The following is a 22,206-nucleotide window of genomic DNA, read 5'->3' on the forward strand; positions in this document are numbered from 1 at the left end:
CTAACATGTCTGAAAACAAAACCAAAGACAAACCTGTAAAACGGCCACAGCACCTCTGAAAGCTGCAGCCTGCTGTCATCACACTGAACAGAGTTTCAGTGCTTGATCAATATTCTTTCAGGAACAAAAAGCACTCACTGACTGGGTCTGCAGCATAAACAAGAAGCTCAGACTGTACAGAGGACATCTGAGTATGTCAAACTCTGATGGATGTGTTGTCACTGACCTCGGCAGGGTCCTGAAGGTGGAGTCTTGTCCTGACTTCTTTCCGCCACAGGTGAAATCCAGTTCAACCTCCTGCAGGGACAACATGCTGTCAGTTATGTACTGTGTAACAGACTGAGGGAGTTCTTTCCAGGTTTCCCATCGGTCGATGCTGAAAGAATGACAACGTAACAGGACTTCTTACCTTCTGGTATCTATGAAGCATCTGCTAAACAGATCCTCCAGGGAGCAGGTCCAGGGAGAGGTTGGTGAACTCCTCCTGCCTGATGGATTTAGCTCCACAACTGAACACAAACACACAAATGATCTCTTGAGAAACATCACACCTAACTTGCACTACAACACAATCAAAAGGAGTGTGTGTGTGGTTTAACCTTTTACATTTGTTGTCTATGCTGAACATCAAGTTTGCCTCCACAGGACAGACCTAGTCCGCCCCCAGCAGATTCTGCAGCGGTGAAGCCAGACTCCTGATCTGCTCTATGAAGGTTGTGATGAACTCATCCTGCAAATATACAAACAGATTTTATTTAGAGCTGAGAAAACCTGCAGGAAAACAAGAAACCTAAACAAACCAGCTGACTCACTTCCTGACCATAGTCTACAAACTCAAGAGACAGATAAGGTGCTCTTGAAGGAGATGAGGGGCAGGAGTTTGTCCTCATCACTGGAGCTGCAGCACGTCACAATGTCCATAAAACAGGAGGGGAAAGCAAGGGGTGGTTAGTGTGTGAGTGTGGGCTGTGTTTGTACAGAAAGTATGGTTTGCGCGCACGTGTGTGTGTGTGTGTGTGTGTGTCTCCATACGATACGGTTTGAAGTTTGCTTCTGGTACCAAACTCCAGGCCTTCTCATGAGAGCTGACATCCACATGGGCATCCTGCAAAAAGCAGTGTTACATTAGTATTCAGCCAGTTGTGTCATGGTGTAAGTATTCACTACATAAACCCTAAATAATCCTCATATTTTTGTTGCTGTTGTTGTTGTGTGAGGTGTAAAGTTCTGTAACTTGTACTGTTACATTCAAGGATCCAGACGTACACAGTAAAATCAAAATGAGCAACAGTAATACAAATAAAATGAACAGAAAATCCCACTGAAACTTTCTGTTCGATCAAAAGACCTTCTAGTGAGGGTCATGATGCACCCATTACCCCACATTTAATTTAGATGTAATGAATAACGGCACGCTCTGCCTTGTGGTTGCTATGAGTGCATGTGAAGCTCCTTATCCCCGCAGATGGTATCATGTGACTACACACAGGCATGTTCGGGTGTATCAGCATGTGATGACAGGAGGACTGTGAAGCACCAGTTGTAAGCATATGAGAAGATCTGTTTAGGTGTCATCCAATAATTAAGGGTTCTGATACAAGAAAAAAAAACTACACTGCACTTTGACAATAGAAGTTTTTATGTCTGTTTTAGTGCTGTGTACCACTATTATGCTTTTGTTTTAACTTTGTTTTTTTAAGCTGCATTATTTGATTTCCCATGGGGATTAATAAAGTAACTCTTAACCTTAATCTAACAGTGTAGTCTGGTATATGACAATTAAGATATAATTGATGATATGCACAAATAATGCTTTGTAAAAAAAATATTTATGGTGTATTATGTTTACGATTACTCATCTGGGAGACACGTTTTTCCAAAGTGACTTGAAACTAAACATTTATTATTTTTAATACTTTTTCATGTTATATTAAGAAAAAATAAAATATATATATATATATAATAACAATATATATATATTATCACATGTATGAATATGTTAGATCTAAAACAGGCAAATAATGTACTTCACTTGTTTTCTTTCTTTTGTAATGCTTTTGTTTAATTTTGTAAAAAAGTATGTAACTTCTCTATGTGGTGTTGTAAAGTGTTGTTACTCACTTTTTCCACCCGGTGGCAGTAATGAGTGTTTGAAAAAGTTTCAAAATCCCCTCACAGGCATTTTAATAAACATGCAAATCATGTGAACAAAATAATCTTGTGATATTCAACAGCCTGCTTTCACTGATTATTACAATAAAATGCTGCATTACATTACACCTGGATGTGACACATGACCCCATAGTTATGTTGTCCGTCCACAGCATTTATTTTTTAACTTGGAAAATAAAATATCAGGTTTGCAGCAAGATTTGACGGTCGCTGGAATTTTTGTCTGTGCTGTGACATTCCTCTCTAACATGTAAAGAATGACAGATTAAACATTTCCACAGAGCTGGTAAATATAATCCCACAGGCCACATATAAAGAACAGTGAGCCTGAATCTAGCCTTTGCTGCGATTCAGTGGCTGAAAAACACACAGACAGAGGAAAATGTGTTGTTGTAATCCACACCTGGAACAAACAGTAGAGCAGACGTGTTAAAGTACAAGGGGCTCCTCACACATACTTGCTGCTTCTGCCTGACAGACTGAGGTGTAGGCTTCATGTGATATAACAGACTATTCCTGTTCCTTTAACACTTTTGTTGTCCACTGTTAACAACAAATAAACAGGTTCATTTATTATTTATATCAAATGCTGCTGATGAAGTGATGTGTGAAGTTTATGGTATTAGAGAATGCTACCTTCATAACACAGATCTTAGGGACAGTATAATTTGATAAAGATAAAGACATCCCTTTGATGTTAAGGCATTTAAATGATATGTTAAATACACAAGAACCCTAGTCCAGAACAGTTAGTGGAGTCCCAAGCAAGGACTGTGTTCAGATTTGAGAAGGCCGGCCTCCGTGGGGCCACTCTCCCTGAGTTTTTTTTCGTTTTGACTCTGCGCTCCACCCATGAAACACAGACATATTTATTTAGTGTGCTCCCACTGTGGAAGTTATTCCCCCAGCCGGAGGAGGAGAGACTGTGACATCTTCACGTCTGCTCTCCCAACAGTAGTCGGCGTGCTGAGCCACACGCTAACCAGAAGCCCTCTCTCTCTCTCTCTCTCTCTCTCTCTCTCTGTGTGAGACCTGGGACACCGAGGCGAAGGGGAGAGCTCATTCCACAACACGGCAGTACTCCATGGCTCTGTGCAACGGAGACAGCAAGGTCAGTGGAGCGGCGAGTACCCGCGGCTCCGGTGCTGGGTAGACCGGTTTACTAAGTGTTAGGACCCTGCTTGCGGCTGTAGTCTCCCTCTCGGTTAATTACGGCCTGTGTGTACCTCGGGGGGAAAGTTGGAGAGCATGAAACGTTATCAACAGTACCGCTGTGGAGCAATGAGTACGCTGTTGTATGCCTGTTGCAGTATCACATTAACATGTTGCTCGTAGCTGCTAACTAGACGGATGTTGTACCTCAATAAGGTTTGGCGTAAACAGTCTTGGACATATTTTGCCGAATGTGCTTGGCTTCTTCTTGTGGTGGACCCCCCAGACTCCTCAGCACCATGCACCGCGTGGGTTTTAGCATAGCCCCGCTAACCTAGCCAGCTACTCACGGGACTTGATGCTAGCAGGCTAACGCCGATTACTGTTGTTTATACTGTCGGTGCGCTAGCTGGCTACATGGGTAATTGGTTAGCTAGCTTTAGCCGGGTAGTCAGAATTTGTCATGACAGTATTTCAAAACGAAAACGTTATCTCAGAATAGCTTTGGCGTTCATTGTAGATATCGAAATGTTGGCGAACTACTGTATCTCTAAATGCCACTGTCAAGCACTTGGAGGTAACGGAACGGGAACTGTCAGTTTGCTAACGTCGTCACCAAGCTAGTATGAACCAACTTAAGGTTACCGGTCTGACAACTGGAGCAGCGACTGCCGTGTTATCAGTTGATATGATGAAGTCTCCTCAAAAATGTTTGAGATTTTTGTTCTTGTGGCGTACACTCCTATACGTCCCATCATTTTCGACTTTGTGTTACCATATTGGTGATAAGAAATCGGAGGGGATCATGCAACTTGTTTATCAGAAACATCCACGGCGGAAGTGTTTCCACTAACCACGTGGGATCATGTTTCTGCTCTTGCCACCCTTATTTACCCAGTTTTGTATTTGAGGATAACAACTGGCATTTATCCATTCGCGCTGTAATTCTTGTACTGAGGCTCGCTCGCTCCATATTTGCTAAATAAGTAACTTGCCTATCCCTGATGGGAAACAGCCTGCTCGTGAGGGCCCTCACTAATAACCATTTTCTAACTTGTGGGTTTCATGTGATCCTGCTGATGGACCTAATAGTCCCAGCACGTTTCACCAGAGTGGCTGCCTCTGTATTGGTGCTCACATGCTCTTAATTGTGTTAGGCCTTACTGAGTGTAATTTTCCACTGGAAGGTCAGAGGTGGAGTCTAGAAACAATTGATCAGCTTGTGTTCATTCCCAACCTACCAACCGAAAATTTGTCAGTGAAGATTGATATGTAAAAACACTAACAGCACCATTTTCTTCTAATGTATGTCCACAGCTGGAGATCAGCAGCGCAGAGCAGAATGGGTCATGTGAGGGGGCGGTGGCGATCCTGGATGCAGGGGCCCAGTATGGGAAGGTGATTGATAGACGTGTACGAGAGTTGTGTGTACGCTCGGAGATCCTCCCTCTAGAGACTCCAGCATTTGCCATCAGAGAACAGGGCTACAGGTAAGATCTTTTTTCCAGGCCTTACAGCGTTTTCATCACACTATTCTGTCAATATTTAACTGCTGAAAGTGCTTCATAATGCACTTTGATGTGTACTTTCTCCCATCCGCTCTTTAGGGCAATCATTATTTCTGGTGGTCCGGCTTCAGTGTATGCAGAGGATGCCCCCTGGTTTGACCCTGCCATATTTACTATCGGAAAGCCTGTCCTTGGGATTTGTTATGGAATGCAGGTACCTATGCACGTTCATGCACTTAAATCAGTGCCGCAAAATACTCTGTGTCCTCTAACAGAAATAGTAAAGATGACAAGCCAAGATAACATTTTAATGGTGACAAGGAAAACAATTTCCCATCCATATTTGTGTTGCACAAGTGGCCTCGAATAGAGACCTTTACCATCAGTGGCTGCTATTAAGCTACCCTGTGCTGGTTGGGATGTCACCTCCTTCCTCAAAGGTGCCATAAAACAAGCGAAAAAAGGCGACAGCATTATTCAATCCCTTTCCCGTGTTACCCTGAGCATTAAATCGGACAGCTTCTTCAGCACATTTCTGTGAACTGCAAAGAGTTTTACCATCACTTTATTGCACTCTGTTCAAGTATTTACTTTGCTGTGTGTGTGTTACAGATGATGAACAAAGTGTTTGGTGGCACTGTCCACAGAAAGAGTGTAAGGGAGGATGGAGTGTTCAGTGTTGGACTGGACAACACTTGTTCTCTTTTCAGGTATTTAGGTGTTTTTTTTAATATATTATATGCTTTCATATACAGTATAGGCAGTCATCCTGTACAAGGGGTGTATTATCACTCTGGTGATACCCAGTGTCTACTGTTTCTTTTTTCCACAGCAGAACTCCATTGGTGCATGTTTTTATGCTGTGATAGATGCTGTATCACACACTGACTGAAGCTTCATATTCTTAAATGATCACATGACATTCTGTGACCTGGGAGATTCAGCTATATATCTATCATACAACCCTTTTTCATTCCATTCAACTGATGGTGCATATATAGTGTTTATTATTATTTATTATTTTTATCTGACACCATGAATGCTGGGTAGGTGGACATATACACATTTATTTTTGTTGATGGAAATTGGCAAGAAAAAAGTAAGCAAATAGGGTTTCATCATTTGTCCGTCAAACCCAGATGTGAGTTTTAAGAAATTACTTTCCAGTGTTCTATGTTCTTGGATGATGAGGACAAGGAACAAAATACAAACTTCTGCTTAACTGGTTTATTCCAGTGCTATAATTTACTATATATACTGCAGAAGCAACACATTATCCCTGTTATTACACAGGTACAGTGTCAATGCAGAGGCTACAGTCATTACACATTTAACTCACTGTAGTCATATAGCTGTATTATGTTTATTAATGAATGCTGGGAAAATACAGTATCTTCTCCTGACGGCTGTGTGTGTTTGTCTTATCAGAGGCCTTCAGAAGGAGGAGCTGGTCCTGCTGACTCACGGAGACAGTGTGGATAAAGTGGCAGATGGCTTTAAAGTGGTGGCCCAATCAGGGAACATTGTTGCTGGTGAGCATCATCACACACTTGCTCAGACTTAGAACTGTATTTCAAAGAAAGAAATAAAAGAGTTGTAGTTAGAGCAGACGTACCCTCTGATAATAATAACAATGCTTAACCTTGTTTTGAGAAGTTATCTTTATCCTGCAATTCCTGTTTTAGCTTATTATAACAGTGTCCTCATCACACCTCTCTGTTGTTCCCACCAGGCATTGCTAATGAACAGAAGAAGCTGTACGGGACACAGTTTCACCCTGAGGTCGACCTAACGGAGCGAGGCATGGAGATGCTGCGTAACTTTCTGTTTGAGATTGCAGGGTGCACGAGTAACTTTACTGTACAGAATCGCCAGCAGGTCTGCATCAATGAAATCAGAGAAAAAGTAGACAAGTCTAAAGTTCTGGTGAGTGGAAAAACCTCAAAGCTTTGTGAATGAATAAAATAATAGGAAAGAAAATGCACAACGTGTTGCATTTCATCTTAATATAGTAGATCATCTGACAAAAAGTTTAAAGCTGCTCACAAAGTTGTGACAGCAGAAGTAGTGGGAAGTTAAGTAGAACCAATTAAAGTCTCAAATTAAAGCCTGTTCTATCTGAAAAGAGGTAGTCATCTCCCTGAACAGCCTTAAACTGGGCTTCATCTCAGGGGAATGTGAAGCCAATGAATGAATGTAGAAAACAGGCTGAAAGCTCTGGGTTTTTACTGTTTCTTGATCCTTTAAGTACGCCCTCTGGGATACATTTATCACTCTTGTTACTATACTCTTAATTCCAATGCAGCTTATTTCTGCAGCAAAAATGGCATTTTGGATGATTCCCAAGAGCGTCTAGTGAGCTGATTAAACCTAAAGCAGTGGCACTGCTGTAATCACCTCTTTCTTAGATGTTATATTTTACAGCCTGCCAGTCATTGCATAACTAATAAAGAGAAGCTAAAATGATAATGATACATACAGTAGTTTCTCTTCTGGTAGAGTATAGATTTTCCTCTGAACACTGCTTCCTGTGATATCTTCAGGTGCTACTGAGTGGCGGAGTGGACTCTACAGTTTGCACAGCCCTTCTCAACAAAGCTCTGAACCAGGACCAGGTGATCGCAGTTCACATTGACAATGGCTTCATGAGGAAGCGAGAGAGCCAGAGTGTGGAGGAGGCCCTCACTAAGCTGGGCATCAAACTCAAAGGTACAAACCAAAGTCCTACTTATACTGTGATACATGTGATGAAACAAGACATTCATTTGACGTTGTACTGTGTTTATTTTAATGCATTTTATACTTAAATTGTGTGGATTATTGTCATAAGCTAGGAAACATTATTTTATTTATCTTCAGTATGTTTATTAAGAATCATACATTTGCATTGCTATTAACCCTGCTGTCTCCTCCATTTCTCCTCTACAAAATGTTGCTTTTTCCAGTTGTAAATGCTGCACACACGTTCTATAACGGAACCACAACCCTTCCTATCTCTGAGGAGGACAGAACGCCACGAAAACGCATCAGTAAAACCTTGAATATGACAACCAACCCAGAGGAGAAAAGAAAAATTATTGGAGACACATTTGTCAAAGTGAGTTCTACCGGTCTACCCAACTAGCATTGTTGTTTGTCATACATTGAATGTGTCTCTGTATGTGAATTGTGAACTGTGAATTGCACCGCTTCACAGGTGGCCAATGAAGTAATTGGAGAGATGAATCTGAAGCCAGAAGAGGTTTTCTTGGCTCAGGGTACATTGAGGCCTGATCTTATTGAGAGTGCCTCTCATCTTGCAAGCGGCAAGGCAGAGGTCATCAAAACCCACCACAACGACACCGAGCTCATCCGCAAACTTAGAGATGAGGTACTGTGCACATGTTAAAACTTTTCAAATTGGCATATTGTGCATATGGCCTACAAGACAGATATTGTAAAAGTCAAAACACTTGCTTTTGTTTTGCTCAGCCATTCTATATTAGTGTCAAACTATGCCAGGCTAATGCCACTGCTTTATAATCCTTCAGGGAAAAGTAATCGAACCGCTGAAAGATTTCCATAAAGATGAGGTGAGAGCACTGGGGAGAGAGCTGGGCCTGCCAGAGGAGATCGTCTCTCGGCATCCTTTCCCTGGCAAGTACATAAACATGCATGCATATGATGTGACTGATCTGAATGAACTTTACAAAGCTCATTTGTATCAATATAATGCTTGGTGATGGTGGATATTAATCACATCTGTCTTCTTGCTCCTGCAACATGGTTCAGTCAGGTGGACTTGGTGCTATCGCTGCTTTTGTACTTGCTAAAAAGTGATCTTTTTCTTTAGGCCCTGGTTTGTCCATCAGAGTGATTTGTGCAGAGGAGCCTTACATCTGTAAGGATTTTGCTGAAACAAACAACATCCTCAAAATCATTACAGACTTCTCTGCAAGTGTCAAAAAGGTCAGTGAAATATAGCCAATGTATGACACCCTTTATAAATAACTGTTTTATAATTCAAGTAATTGCTTCTCTTAGCCCGTTAAATAGTTACGTCTGATATATTCAGATTCTTAATCACACACATTTGTTGGAATTCCAGACTGAAGCATGTTTTTAATCACAGATTAATGAAAATACTCACTTGCTTTGACACAACTATTAGATGCACAAAATAACTAGAGGAAAAAAATGAATCTTACAGATGATGTGTTGAGCCGCTGTATTCGTCTAAAGAGCTACAACAGTTTTGATTGACTTTATGAATGAGATTCTTTGTAATTTTAAGGGCATTCTGCAACATCTTGTGAGATGGAGATATTTAAAAAATATCTGGTCTAATGTAGTAAAACAGATGGTGTGCCAGTGCTCTAAAAATGCTCAGTTAGTCACAACTTGGAGCTCCCTCTCTCCATGTGTAACTAGTAGCTGTCCCGTCAGTTCCATATTTTCAAGCAGCTTGTCTTCCTTTCTCCAGCCCCACGCCTTGCTGCAGAGAGTCAAGTCATGCATATCAGATGAGGAGGAGGAGAAGCTCATGCAGATCACCAGCCTTCATTCACTCAATGCCTTCCTGCTGCCCATCAAAACTGTTGGGGTCCAGGTAAGTCAGTCAACAATTCATTCTGTGAATTTCCCCTGTGTGGACTAATAAAGGATTATCTCATCTTAAGACTGCATTATAACGTATGCATGGTGTAATGCTGTCTGCGGCTTACTTCAGAGTTTTTGAAACTGGCCTTTTCAGAGTCCTAAACTAAAATGTTAAAGGTTATTCCAAATACCGCTTGAGTAAATCTGAGCTGTTTTGTGTATGTAGAGAATCCTTGTGCCTTCAGAGGCAGTGGAACATAACACATTATGTGTCACCAGTTGTTTGTCTCTTCTTGTCTTGTGACTATAATTTAGTGGTCACCCACTAGACACACCCACACAAAGCTCCTCACAATCTCTTTCCTTTTTAGCCCAAGGAGGCTATGCTCTGTAGATTGATTAGAGTCATTAGCTAATCATGATTTTGAAAAAAAAAAAAACGTTTTCCAAAACCTGACCTTCAGTGTTGCCTAGTGAGTAGGATGACCACAGCTACTTTCTGTAACAAAACATTACAGTCAGCCAGTGAGCCAGTCTCTGTGTGGGTGTGTCCTGTTACTTCCTGTTTAAAGCCAGAGTGTTCTATTTGCACCAAACCTCAAGTTGTGGGGTAGACGAGAGACTGTAGACAAACACTGGCTTCTATTGCCTGTGCTAAAAGTAAAACAGTATACGTAGACATGTTTTAAATTAAAGTCATACTGTTTTGGTTTTTTTTGTTGTTGTTGTTTTTTGTCACACTGGGAAAACCATAATTTTATGTGTGTCTATCCTCAGGGTGATTGCCGGTCCTACAGTTATGTGTGCGGCCTCACAAGTAAAGAAACTCCACACTGGGAGTCACTTATGTTCTTGGCCAGACTCATCCCTCGCATGTGTCATAGCATCAATAGGTAATACACAAATCTTATTTTTACAGACCCTTCTCAAGTATGAGAGAGAATAGAATTCAGTGTTTTCAATGATCAGTAAATCATATAAACCTATTGTATGTTGTTTGTTTTTCCAGAGTTGTGTATGTATTTGGGTCCCATGTGAAAGAGCCGCCAACAGACATTACACCAACTTTCCTGACCACAGGCGTTCTGAGCACGCTTAGACAGGCTGACTTTGTAGCTCATTCTATTCTTAGAGAGTCTGGTAAGTGTTTGTGCGCAATGCAGTAAATTCAATCTGTAAAACCCTGTATATTTTGGGATTACAAGTGGATTTGAAGGTTATATAAACCTTGTAAAATACAATCTTGCAGACTTAAGGTTGTAAAAAAAACCTGCTTTTAAAACCAACGGTGTCATGCAGAGATGAGTATCTTTTTAGAATGTGCTTAATAGCTTTTTATAAATGGCTGTTGAACAAGCTGAAAATGTAGTTCATAGACCTATAAACAATAACTTAAGACATTGATTATTACAAGTGCACCATTCCAGGTTCTTTGCTGCAGATAGTACAAATATTTGATCATTTATTTGACTAAAAACATTTATGTTAAACTTTAACAAGGCTATTCCGGTAAGATCAGCCAGATGCCAGTCATCCTCGCGCCTCTGCACTTTGACCGCGACCCACTGCAAAAGCAGCCATCCTGCCGGCGCTCTGTGGTGATCCGCACCTTCATCACCAGCGACTTCATGACAGGAATCCCTGCCATGCCGGGCAACCATATCCCTGAGGAGGTAATACATGGTTCAGCCTTTACCTGTGTTCTTACCTTTTTTTCTATTTTTGTGTTTTAATTTATGTCGTTATTTTACTCTTGTAGGTGGTTCTCAAGATGGTAAACGAGATCAAAAAAATACCGGGCATCTCCAGGGTCATGTATGATCTGACCTCCAAGCCACCTGGCACCACAGAGTGGGAATAAAACGCAACATACACACCACACACTCACAACACACAGTGCACAAACACACTCAACAGGTATCAGAGAGGGCTGGTGAACTGCTCTCCTTTTCTGTCACCTCCCCCTTTCCTTCTCCCGAACCTCCTCCTCCTCCTCCTCTCTTCAACATTCCCATGGAAGGCAGACTGTACTGTGATAGGCGCTCATGCAAAAAGGCGCCACGCCTCTGCTTTCCCCACCACTCTTCCCTGGTCTTAATATTTTTGGCGATAGGGGTTGGTTAACGTTGATAATATATTGTCATTTTTTTCATGTACAACATTATATTTCCTCGCTGTGACAGAAAGGTAAATTGCTGCTTCCTTTTAAAAAAACACCATTTAAAAAAAATAAATTGTCTGGAAGCTGTCAAAGTTCAGTTAGTGGACTTGCTGTTTGTGCCTCAGGATGCATTGTAGGATGAGTAAAACAAGCAAACTGTCATGAAAAGAAACAACAGCAGAAGAAGGAGGAAGGGGCAAAGAATTCTTTTGTCGGATGTTTTTGTTTTACTCTTGTAGGTCAGAATTTTCTCAGCCTAAGACTATCATCTGTTCATTTTCACGTTCTGCCTGTATACTGTGCTATGACAAAGGTTGTCTGAACAGACAGCCTATGTGACCAATCAACAATTTTTAAGCTTTTTTGTTTTGTTTTGCCAAAAGTATAATATGATGTGGTGATCTCTAACTTTGTGGGCTCCCGATGATCTTCTCCAAGCAGCACTTGTTCATGTTATCGCTGTACCTGTCATGGGCAGCGCTCAACCCACTTAGTGCAGCTGTGGAAGAAGCTAGAATGATGAGTAACTTTGTATGTGCCTGTTTTGTTGTTTTTTTTTCTCTCTATCTCTCTTTTTTGGTGTGTGTGACCTGACCTGGACTCTGATGTTTCCAGAAAGGAGGATATAACACTGTTTCTCCTCATGCTGCAATATTTATGCTTTTTATGAAGAAGAATAAAAAGGCAAGAGGACTAATAACAGAAGTATAAGTACAGTAGAGTTTATAACCGCATTGTGTCAATTGCTGTTGTCATGTTGTCATGATCTGGCTGCTCTTTTGTTTGTGCGGGGGCACATTTTTTTGCACATTTTTGTCTTATTTTTTTCCCCCCCATAAAGCCTCTATGCTTTCTCAGCATAACAAATCAGACATCCAGTGAAAACTTCACCTTAAGTGTGTCACTGTAGTATCAAGACTTCTGTCTGTTGCCATTATCCAGCAGTTCACTGTGTCTCAGACAGGTTTTACCGTGTGGTTTATTTCTGATCTGTTCTGTCAGAACCTTCATAGTCATCAGTCTTGTTATTTAGACCTCCATGAATACAGTACTCGGGTTTAACTGAGTTTTAAAAAAGTATCTTACCCCATTAGAGACATCTCACTCAGATGTGGTGGTGCTCATGCCTCCAGAATTAGTTTTTTTTGTGCCTCTCATTCTTCCTTAAGGTTTATTGGCAAAATACTCCTACTGCAAAAGAAATTGGTTTCCCCCAACTTGTCTTAACTGCTCTTAGTGTTTTTCCTTCTGTTCTGCCTTTTTTTTTAATACATGTGTATTTTATGTTTCAAATGTCTTCATAGAAAACAACAGCGAACAATGGACACAAAATTTTGTAGTTGGAATTAATAGAAATCTCAAATAAGATTAAGTTATGCAATTTCATGTCAGTTTTGTTGTTTTGTTTTTGGTCAACAAATGCTCATTCTCCTTAGTAATGTGCCTCAAAACAAGCCACTGCATGCAGTTTCAACTATGACATTTGTACAATGGAAAACTGAGCTTTAATAAAGATCTCAATGTTGAAACTTGTGATTTTGTTTTTTTTTTTTTATAAAAAAATCTTTTAGCATGTCTGAGAATATAACATTATTTGTGCATTCATAATTTACTAAGCCAAACCCACCATGTTGAGAATGCAGCAAATTACTTCAAAGAGATTTTAGAATTATATTATTATGAAATAGTATTGGGTCTTGTTATTTGTTTTAAACTTTTTATTTTATTCCAGAGTTCATGCGTATCAGTCAGACTGCAGAAAGGCTCAATTACACACTAATATCTCCTTTTTCTCCATGGCGACTCCCTTTTAGTGTAATTAAATATCATAATAGTAGCACCCTGCAAACTGCCTTATTGAAAGAAGGTGATAACTGCCTATTTGTGTGTAGTCAGCTGTCGTTACATGGTAGACGTCCCTCTGTGCAGCGGGGGTTCAGGTGTGTGTGTCGCTCCCTCCTGACTGTGACAAGAGCAGACAAGTTCAGTCACCCATCAACACGCCACAGACAAACACTCAGGGGACAAGGCACAGTTTTGGAACAGTCGCCGTACTACAATGTAAATACAAGTTGCCACTTGCAGCTGCCAATTAACTCCTGGCCTGTGGCAGTTTATCATCAGCACAGACTAATAAAGAGATTGATATTTTCACAAGCAAGAGGGAGACGATGGGAAGTTTCTGAGAAAACCCTTGATGCAAAGTTTGTGTTGTGGTCCAGGGTCCAGTTTGTGAACAGTAGAAGTAAATCAGTGTGACTCTAACATCACTTGAGTTTATACAATATTAATGATATCCAATATAATGCTGTGCTATTCATTAAAATAATAAAAACAAAACCTCCATGCCTTTAAATAAAGATTTGTACGCCATCATTTAATTACTCTAAGCCGGGTTCCTCCTCTTCACTCTGTCACTGCTGGATCTGTTTTCAGGTAACAGTGTAGCATGGCTCCCCTGAGAGGAGATAAGACACCTGTCACACATCACTGCATCCTTTGCTTGTTTGCTGTAAAGAGAGAGAGAGAGAGACTCCTTCTGATTCCTAACAGCTTTTCAAATACCATGGACATCAGGCGCTTTTTGCTCGGATTATGTCTCTTTTTCTACTCTTGCAGATCTCTTTCAGCAGAGTCCACATGCAAGCTGAAGGCCAAATTCAACCTGAGCGGCTACAAGAATGTGGAGAAGAAGAAGGTTGTTATTGGGGGGATGTTTCCTGTTCACAAACGCATTGCTTCCAGTGATCGCAACACTTCCAGGGTGCCCGTCTCTGCGGGCTGTGAGGGGTGAGTGGAACCATCTTTATATTCTTTCTATCTATCATCGCTGTCACTGCAGTGACTTAAACCCTGGCTTAAGTTGTTACTGATAACAGCTAATCTATGTACATTACATGAATTAATAATAATATTAAGTAAATCATATGTTTTAACCAAACAGTGTATGGTTCTGAGATCTTTGAACATCATAATGTTATAGTATAATTAAAGAGAGGGTGTTGCAGTACCTCTGGGGCCAATTAACAAGTCATATTATCATGGAGACAGCCTGTTACAGTGTTGTGAACAACAATCAGCAAGTCTGTCAACACAGCAAGACAGGCCAGATGTGGAAGTATATGGATTTTATATATAGTGAATGTGACGTTTTTGCCTGTAAAGCTGCAAAATATATCATCCTTGTTCCACCATCCTTCAGATTTAACTTCCGTACCTTCCGCTGGACCCAGACTATGCTGTTTGCCATTAATGAAATCAATGCACGGGGTGACTTGCTGCCTAACACTGACCTGGGTTACGTCATCTATGACTCCTGCTTCACCATCTCCAAGGCTGTGGAGGGCACCCTGACCTACCTGACGGGCCAAGATGAAGCCGTGCCCAACTACCGCTGTGGCACCGGGGCACCTCTGGCTGCTCTGGTAGGCGCTGGAGGCTCCGACCTGTCGATTGCCACCGCCAGGATACTGGGGCTTTATCATTTTCCACAGGTAGGCTAGTGATGAAGGTGAAGATGAACGATATCTACATGACTAGAAACAGACACCTAAATCTTAATTTTCTCATCTTCAGGTCAGTTATTGTTCCACATGCTCTGCCCTGGAAAGTAAGTTCCAGTTCCCCACCTTCTTAAGAACCATTCCCAATGACAAACACCAGTCTACAGCCATGGCACAGTTGGTCCTGCACTTTGGATGGACCTGGGTGGGCACGATAGCTGCTGATGATGATTATGGCAAGTATGGCATCAAAGACTTCAAGGAGCAGGTGGAGGAAGCTGGTGTCTGCATCTCCTTCTCAGAGACGCTGCCAAAGGTAAGCAGTTGTCATATTACACTACACCACATTCTATATAAGGTATATGATGATCATCCTACTATATAAACTTCAGGTGAACTCCCCAGAGGCCATCCGGCGCATTGTTAAAACTGTAGCTGAATCCACGGCCAAGATCATTGTGGTCTTCTCATCTGACGTGGACCTCAGTCCTCTCATCACAGAGCTGCTCCAACACAACGTGACCAACCGTACCTGGATCGCAAGCGAGGCCTGGGTCACCTCGGCTCTCATAACCCAGCCTGGGGTGAGCACTCACCGACTGACACTGACCTTGAAAAACATCGTTTGACATAATAGTTTCACCTTTTCATCCAGGTGAGTTCAGTCCTTGGTGGCACACTAGGTTTTGGGGTGAAGAAGGCTGACATCCCTGGTCTTCAGCAACATCTGCTGGATCTGGACCCTTATGCTGATCCACTCACTGAGGAATTCTGGGAAACGGTGTGTTTACAAAGCTTCCACACAAATCTGGGGAATGAAAACATTTGTGACCTTTATTTTGTGTTACAGCTGTTTAACTGCACACTGGATTATGAGAGGGCGCTGAGGCTGGCCAAAGAGAGGGTCAAGGAGCTAAATGGCACGCTGTCCAGATCGGTCAGAGGGTTACCTGACGGGCTGTGTACCGGGCGCGAGTCTCTGGCAGCGATCAATAACACTTACTCTGATGTCTCCCAGTTACGAATCACCTACAGGTCAGTTCCTACCACACAAACCAAAACTCCACCCAAAACAATGTGTCACCCCCATCATGTTTGTGTCTCCCAGTGTGTACAAAGCAGTGTACGCTGTGGCCCACGCCTTACACAACATGGAGTACTGTGAACCTGGGAAGGGCCCATTTGTTGGGATAGGCTGTGCTGACATTACTAATTTTGAGCCATGGCAGGTAGGTGTTAGTCTATGTGTAAAGCGTGTCTGGGACTGTCATCATCTCTCTCTCTCTCTGTCCCAAGCTAATGTACTACCTGAAGAATGTGCGTTTCACCGTACCGCACACAGAGGAGGAGATCTTTTTTGAGGAAGGAGATGTAAAGGGCTTCTATGACATCATTAACTGGCAGATCAATAGTAATGGGGAGATACATTACGTCACTGTGGGGCACTACAATGGCTCTGGAGCCCCAGAGAACAGAATGCACATAATGAATGAGTCCATAGTGTGGCACAATGAAGTGTTAGAGGTCAGTAACACATTAAAAAAGGCACAAAGGCAGCAGTTAACACATGCACTCTCATAATTGTGTGTTTATGTGTCTGAAAGCCTCCTCGGTCAGTGTGCAGCGAGAACTGTCAGCCCGGGACTAGGAAGGGGATTCGTCAGGGAGAGCCGGTCTGCTGCTTTGACTGCATTCCGTGTGCTGACGGGGAGATCAGCAACACGACGAGTCAGCATTCGATTGCAAAGACAGTATTTGAACTATATATTACTGCTAATGTTACATCAAATCTTCTGACCCTGCTACCCTCTTTGCTGCTTCTTCCCTCTCTGATAGATGCTCGTGAATGCATCCTGTGCAGTGGAGATGACTGGTCCAATGAATCTCATGATGCCTGCATACCAAAAATCATTGAGTTCCTGGCCTTCGGAGAACCACTGGGGATCACTCTCATTGTCATCTCTGCCTTTGGAGCTTCAGTCACCATCGCTGTTGGGGTGAGAACTGCACAGCAAAATACAGAACTTTGAATAAAGTATATTCTATTCTATTCTATTCTAATAGATGCCCTGAGTAAAGTCTCTTCCTCTTCTTTTTCCAGGTGGTGTTTGTTGTGAACATTGGCACGCCTCTGGTAAAAGCCAATGACGCCCTGTTGAGTTTCTCGCTGCTGTTCTCACTGGTGGTGACCTTCCTCTGCTCTATAGTCTTCCTCGGTGAGCCACAGCACTGGAGCTGCATGACCAGCCAAGTGGGGCTTGCTCTCGGCTTTGCTCTCTGCCTCTCCTCCATCATGGGTGGGTTACTTTAGAAATAAAAACAACTATGCATTTTTCACAAGTAAAGGTCTTCTACACAGTTACACTTAACTTACTCTGCTTCAGGTAAGGCAGCGTTGTTGATGCTAAGAGCTCAGGCCCTGAAAGCAGCTCGAGTTCGAGCCAAAGCAGCTGCCAAAGCTGCCAAAGCAGCAGCTGAAGCAGCAGCAAACAGTGGCAGTCCTGATGTCATTGTAACCAAAACGAATAACAACACTGATGCCAGTGCTTTCCCAAACCCTGAAGTCGACAGTCTCACCTGTGCCCACCAGAGGGCGATGGCTGCTGTGGCAACATTAATACAGGTATGTAAATGCATAAAAATATTTGAGCATTTGAAGTCATATGTATCTGAATACTGTACTTGTGGCCCTTCATCTTCAGGCTATAGCATGCACAGTGTGGCTCATCATCCTCCCTCCACACCCAGTCAAGAACACCTCTGCCCAGAATATAAAGATCATTCTGGAGTGTGATGAAGGCTCTGTGGTCTTCATCTGTTGCATATTTGCGTATGACATCCTGCTGGCTCTGCTGGCCTTCGTCTTTGCCTTCATAGCCCGAAAACTGGAGGACCACTTCAGGTAAAGTAACACTGAGCTTACAGATAAAACTGGAGGATTAAGAAAACAGTTATATCAATATCACTGATGTATCTGGGGTCAAATTTCTTTTTTATCATTTATCCTTCAGTGAGGCAAAATTTATGACCTTCGGCATGCTGGTCTTCTTCATTGTGTGGATCTCCTTCGTCCCGGCTTACCTCAGCACACGTGGCAAGTTCATGGTCGCCGTCCAGATTTTTGCCATCCTGGCCTCCAGCTTCGGCCTGCTGGCCTGCATCTTCCTGCCAAAGTGCTACGTACTTCTGGTCAAACCGGAGCGCAACCAAGAGGAGCTGATGAGGCCCCGTGCCAAACCCCGAGATGGCACATCGACTGGGACCTCAGCCTCTCTCACTACAGCTGCTACTGAGATCAATGCTACCATTCCATCCACTGCTATTGATGATTAGAGGGGAAATTATATCAACTAAAATGAGCTACAAAAGAAATGAATAACATACTGTAGATTGCAGCTGGGCCACTGGTAATCACGTTTGGTATATAATAAAAACTAAAAACAAATATTGTCATTGAGGGGAAAAATGCATTTTAAAAAGATTATTTCACAAAATAAAACATAGCAAGGCACTGTAGGATGCTGTGACTTTAGCTCAGGCTCTTGCTGTCAAAGCTGCTCTTGTTTAATTGTGGTAGTGGCAACATTTACCTCAGATATCCTCCTGTTCTTTCCACATGTGACAGTTTTTTCAAATTCCATGCTTCATATCAAAATAAAAGTGTTTGTGCTTAACCTGCTATTACCAGAAAAATTAGAGTGATTCACAACACAATGAGGAATTATATAATAAATATTATTTTCAGGCACCACAGTAGCGTGTGTTTTATTTTTTTAATAATTGTTTCCCCATGCCGTGTGGCCCTTTGTGATCTTTGTAGGTCAATGAAAATCTGTCATTGATATCTCACAGCTCCGGTGACTTGTTAAAGCTGCACTAATAAATATTTCATGTTATCAGCGGATATTGTTAAATAAACAGTAGATCAAATGACTAAACGTGAGAGAAATCATTTATAGTGTCAGACCCACAGGAGATCACGCACAGCTTTTTGCAGTTGGCGGAGGTATTTTAGGGTTTTCAGCTCAGAGGTTTTGGTTTTACGGCCCTTTAGAACTATTCTGCTGTTTCTTACATGTGCAATATATATATATATGTTTGTCAGGTACAATTGAGTTCTGATGGGGAAGTTGGCAAAAAAAATCCAGCAGAGGGAGCTGGAGGAAGGGTTTACAGGCCATCATACGGGATTGCAGAAAAATCATAGCTGTTTTTTTTCTTTAAAAAATATAACACACTCTCAGACTTGTGTTTTTAGACTGGTTTTATGGGTTGAACAGAAACTGTGATGGATGTCTCAGTTATGAAAAGATGACAAAGGCACAGTTCTTTACTGAACAATAACGAGGCAAGGGGACCATGATATAATGTGTGTATGTGTGGGTGGTTGTTGTCTCATTAATCAAAATGAGCTTTGATGTTACAAAAGACAATAAAACAAGTGTTTTTTCATGCATTTCTCATCATATCTTTCATATCATTTCTTTCTTCTCCTATAAGTCAGCCTGTGCATTGTGTGTATGGTCAGCGTGTGTGTGTGTGTGCTCTCTCAATCACGTGACTTTCCAGGAATCGCTGAAGCTGTGAACTGCGTCCAATCAAAGCTGTCAGTGTGGACTGTAATAAATTCTCCTGGTGACCGAGTGCTGAAGGAATGTGTTTATAATTTATTGTCAGCTGACGAGAGCGGACAGGAACACTGGTGCTAAATCAAGACAAAATGTGCACACGTGTATCACAGCATGTATGTGTGTGTGTTCACTGTCTGTGTCCCCTCGTAATGTTAAGATGCAGGGGTTATTTTCAGTTAACACTGCATTTTATCAGTCAGCAGGCTCTGATTACAGTTTACTTGTCATATTCTATGTCTGAATACATAAATACCCCCTTTGAATAAGAAAATGTAGCATGTCATTTGTCAGTTGAACATTTATAGAAAGCATCACATGCATCTCTCCCTCATTATCGAACCATCACACCTACTGGGACTCTCTTTCCATGGGAGCGCTGCACTCTAAATAAGGTCGTGTTGCTACACACAGGTTTGATATGAGCCAAAGAGCTCCTGTCATTTTGTTTCTTTTCTAAAAGTGTAGTGAGGTCTGCTACTGAAGAATTGGAGCCATACACTCTCAAGATTGTGGATATATGTTTTGTATGAATCTGCTTGCAGAAGTGCCAAAGCTTCAGTTCAGAATTAGAGAAAATAAGGATTAAATATTTTAAATCAGTACATGTTTGACAGATTCTGGCATCAGAGCCCTTGTCAGTGACATTGCTTTCGTCAACAAGCTTGTGATATTTATTTTAAATAGCGTTGAAAGTTGCCTCACAAGAGTTGACAACTTCCTCCCCAAACATTCTTTTGAATGGGCACCATTGCTACTTCCATTCTAAAACTTTTATCTTATTTTTTTGAAGGAAGGAAGGTCAGCTGTGAAACGTGATCATCAGTCCTGAATTTGAAATCTAAATTGAGACACATTTGTTAATTTTCATTTAACATTTTAAGGACCTCTAATCAGGCCTTCACCAGTTTGTGTTACACACTGACACCAGCATGCTGCTGTAAACAGTAAACAACATTAAGGACCTGTCATTATCCTCGCAGCAGTCACTTAAGAATAGTTTCCAGTGGACATTTCGTGATATTCTTCATGTGAAAATTATACCTTGCACTCAGGGACTTAAGAGTGTAAGGGATCACTTTAGCTCTTCATGAGTCACAAGCTGTGTGTGCGTGCATCACAAGGCTGTAATTGCACTTCATCTTATTATTTTTCTTTTTTTTCCTTTTCTCCTGAACTGTGTTGTGTCACATATCTAGCTAATAAAAAATATGTATTTAATATTTTGTTGCTGTTTTCCTGCATGGAAAACATAATTACAAAGGAGAAATAAAACGGTTTCTTACGCTTAAGGTAAGAACTAACTGTTTAAATATATATACTGGCCCATTTTGCATCGCCTATATTTATTTATAGCACCCTCCTGTGGTTATTTGAATAACTGCGTGTAACACATATTGGACAGCACAGGCATCATCACCATAGTAACCGAAAAAATGGCAGAGAAGCTTGCTGCATAAACTGTCTAAAATAAGAAAAGAGTCATTTCATCAAACAGTAATTCTTGGCTAACATTAGCATTAGCACTAAATATTTCCTCAATGTTAACTTAATCAAGAATAAGTGCATATGTTATACATCTTTTTCTATGAGGAAGGGAACTGCAGAGACTACTGTTTGCTCCATTTTAATTTAACATTGAAGGGAGTAGCTGTTCTGTTTGGCTATATATAGTTTGGCGCCTGTGTGGTTGTGTGTTTGTTTTAACTTTCTACTGCCACCAAGTCTTTGTATCTTGTATTACCCTCTCACCATTCCTTCTCTGCCCTCTCTCAGCACTAATTATAAACCCTCTCAGTGAATAGATTCCTTTATTTTTTCTATTTATAATAACTAATGAAATATAAGTAAACTTGAGTCATAAAGGATTAACCTCCCTTACTTTATAATTCATCATATATGACCAAAAATGCAGAAAACATAGCATTATTCATGGAAAATTGAAGGTTACAATAATTATTTGAACAGAATGAAAAAAAAATGTTTGGTATAGGGCCTACATCTTTTATATAAGATATATACAATAGTTTCAGTTTTAATGAGTGAGTAAATAATTCTCTGTGTGCTTTTTGTATAAAGCAAGCACCCATAAGGCATTTTTGAGCATGTGTCTACTTTTTAACACTACACCTGCCTCCTGTCTCGCAATCATGCACCTCAACCCCTCGCAATTAGAAAACCGGAAACATATCCCTTTAAGTTACATATAATAGACTGGCAGCCCTAATCTTCAATAGACAGATTTCTTCTAACAGCAAAAAAAGGTTTTAGCATTTATTAAATAATTGATGCTGAAAAAATATTGATAGTAAATTATCCCTAAAAAACATCATGCCATTTTTGTTTAAAATGGATTTTATGCAATTATGCATTATATCAGCTCATACTTCCTCTGCACTCATCTCTACTGCTCGGCAACAGCACAGCCTAGAGCAGCTTCACATGTGACTGTAGTGAATTAACAGCCTGTGGTAGTTACCACATCAGGCAAACTGCCAGTGACA

At 41.2% G+C, this 22,206-nt stretch overlaps 2 protein-coding genes across 2 annotated transcripts; both read left to right on the top strand.

The window, feature by feature from the left end:
- Window positions 1-3,071: 3,071 nt before the first annotated feature.
- On the top strand, window positions 3,072-11,624 carry gmps (guanine monophosphate synthase). Its single transcript, XM_028420276.1, has 16 exons — window positions 3,072-3,283; window positions 4,642-4,814; window positions 4,932-5,046; window positions 5,445-5,542; window positions 6,261-6,364; window positions 6,565-6,758; window positions 7,376-7,541; window positions 7,778-7,929; window positions 8,029-8,202; window positions 8,363-8,468; window positions 8,665-8,780; window positions 9,295-9,420; window positions 10,188-10,303; window positions 10,420-10,550; window positions 10,911-11,083; window positions 11,170-11,624. Exons 1-16 carry the CDS (start codon window positions 3,257-3,259, stop codon window positions 11,269-11,271), a joined length of 2,073 nt encoding a protein of 690 aa, XP_028276077.1. The 5' UTR covers window positions 3,072-3,256; the 3' UTR covers window positions 11,272-11,624.
- Window positions 11,625-13,916: 2,292 nt separating this feature from the next.
- Window positions 13,917-18,407, top strand: vmn2r1 (vomeronasal 2, receptor 1). Its single transcript, XM_028420014.1, has 16 exons — window positions 13,917-13,936; window positions 14,191-14,361; window positions 14,774-15,065; window positions 15,148-15,390; window positions 15,467-15,658; window positions 15,730-15,855; window positions 15,925-15,962; window positions 16,017-16,109; window positions 16,183-16,303; window positions 16,371-16,598; window positions 16,679-16,802; window positions 16,911-17,071; window positions 17,176-17,371; window positions 17,459-17,697; window positions 17,777-17,976; window positions 18,086-18,407. Exons 1-16 carry the CDS (start codon window positions 13,917-13,919, stop codon window positions 18,405-18,407), a joined length of 2,766 nt encoding a protein of 921 aa, XP_028275815.1.
- The last annotated feature ends 3,799 nt before the right edge of the window (window positions 18,408-22,206 follow it).

The sequence above is a fragment of the Parambassis ranga genome, chromosome 13 (genome assembly GCF_900634625.1).
Source record: "Parambassis ranga chromosome 13, fParRan2.1, whole genome shotgun sequence".
NCBI classification, from domain to species: domain Eukaryota; kingdom Metazoa; phylum Chordata; class Actinopteri; family Ambassidae; genus Parambassis; species Parambassis ranga.

Excerpts from the sequence above, each read along its gene's own strand:
- gmps (XM_028420276.1), top strand. The coding sequence starts at position 3,257 with ATGGCTCTGTGCAACGGAGACAGCAAG. Across the intron at positions 3,284-4,641 it reads TGTGCAACGGAGACAGCAAG|CTGGAGATCAGCAGCGCAGA; the intron begins GTCAGTGGAGCG and ends GTATGTCCACAG. Across the intron at positions 8,203-8,362 it reads TCCGCAAACTTAGAGATGAG|GGAAAAGTAATCGAACCGCT; the intron begins GTACTGTGCACA and ends ATAATCCTTCAG.
- vmn2r1 (XM_028420014.1), top strand. The coding sequence starts at position 13,917 with ATGCCTTTAAATAAAGATTT. Across the intron at positions 15,066-15,147 it reads GGCTTTATCATTTTCCACAG|GTCAGTTATTGTTCCACATG; the intron begins GTAGGCTAGTGA and ends TCTCATCTTCAG. Across the intron at positions 16,599-16,678 it reads GGCACAATGAAGTGTTAGAG|CCTCCTCGGTCAGTGTGCAG; the intron begins GTCAGTAACACA and ends TGTGTCTGAAAG.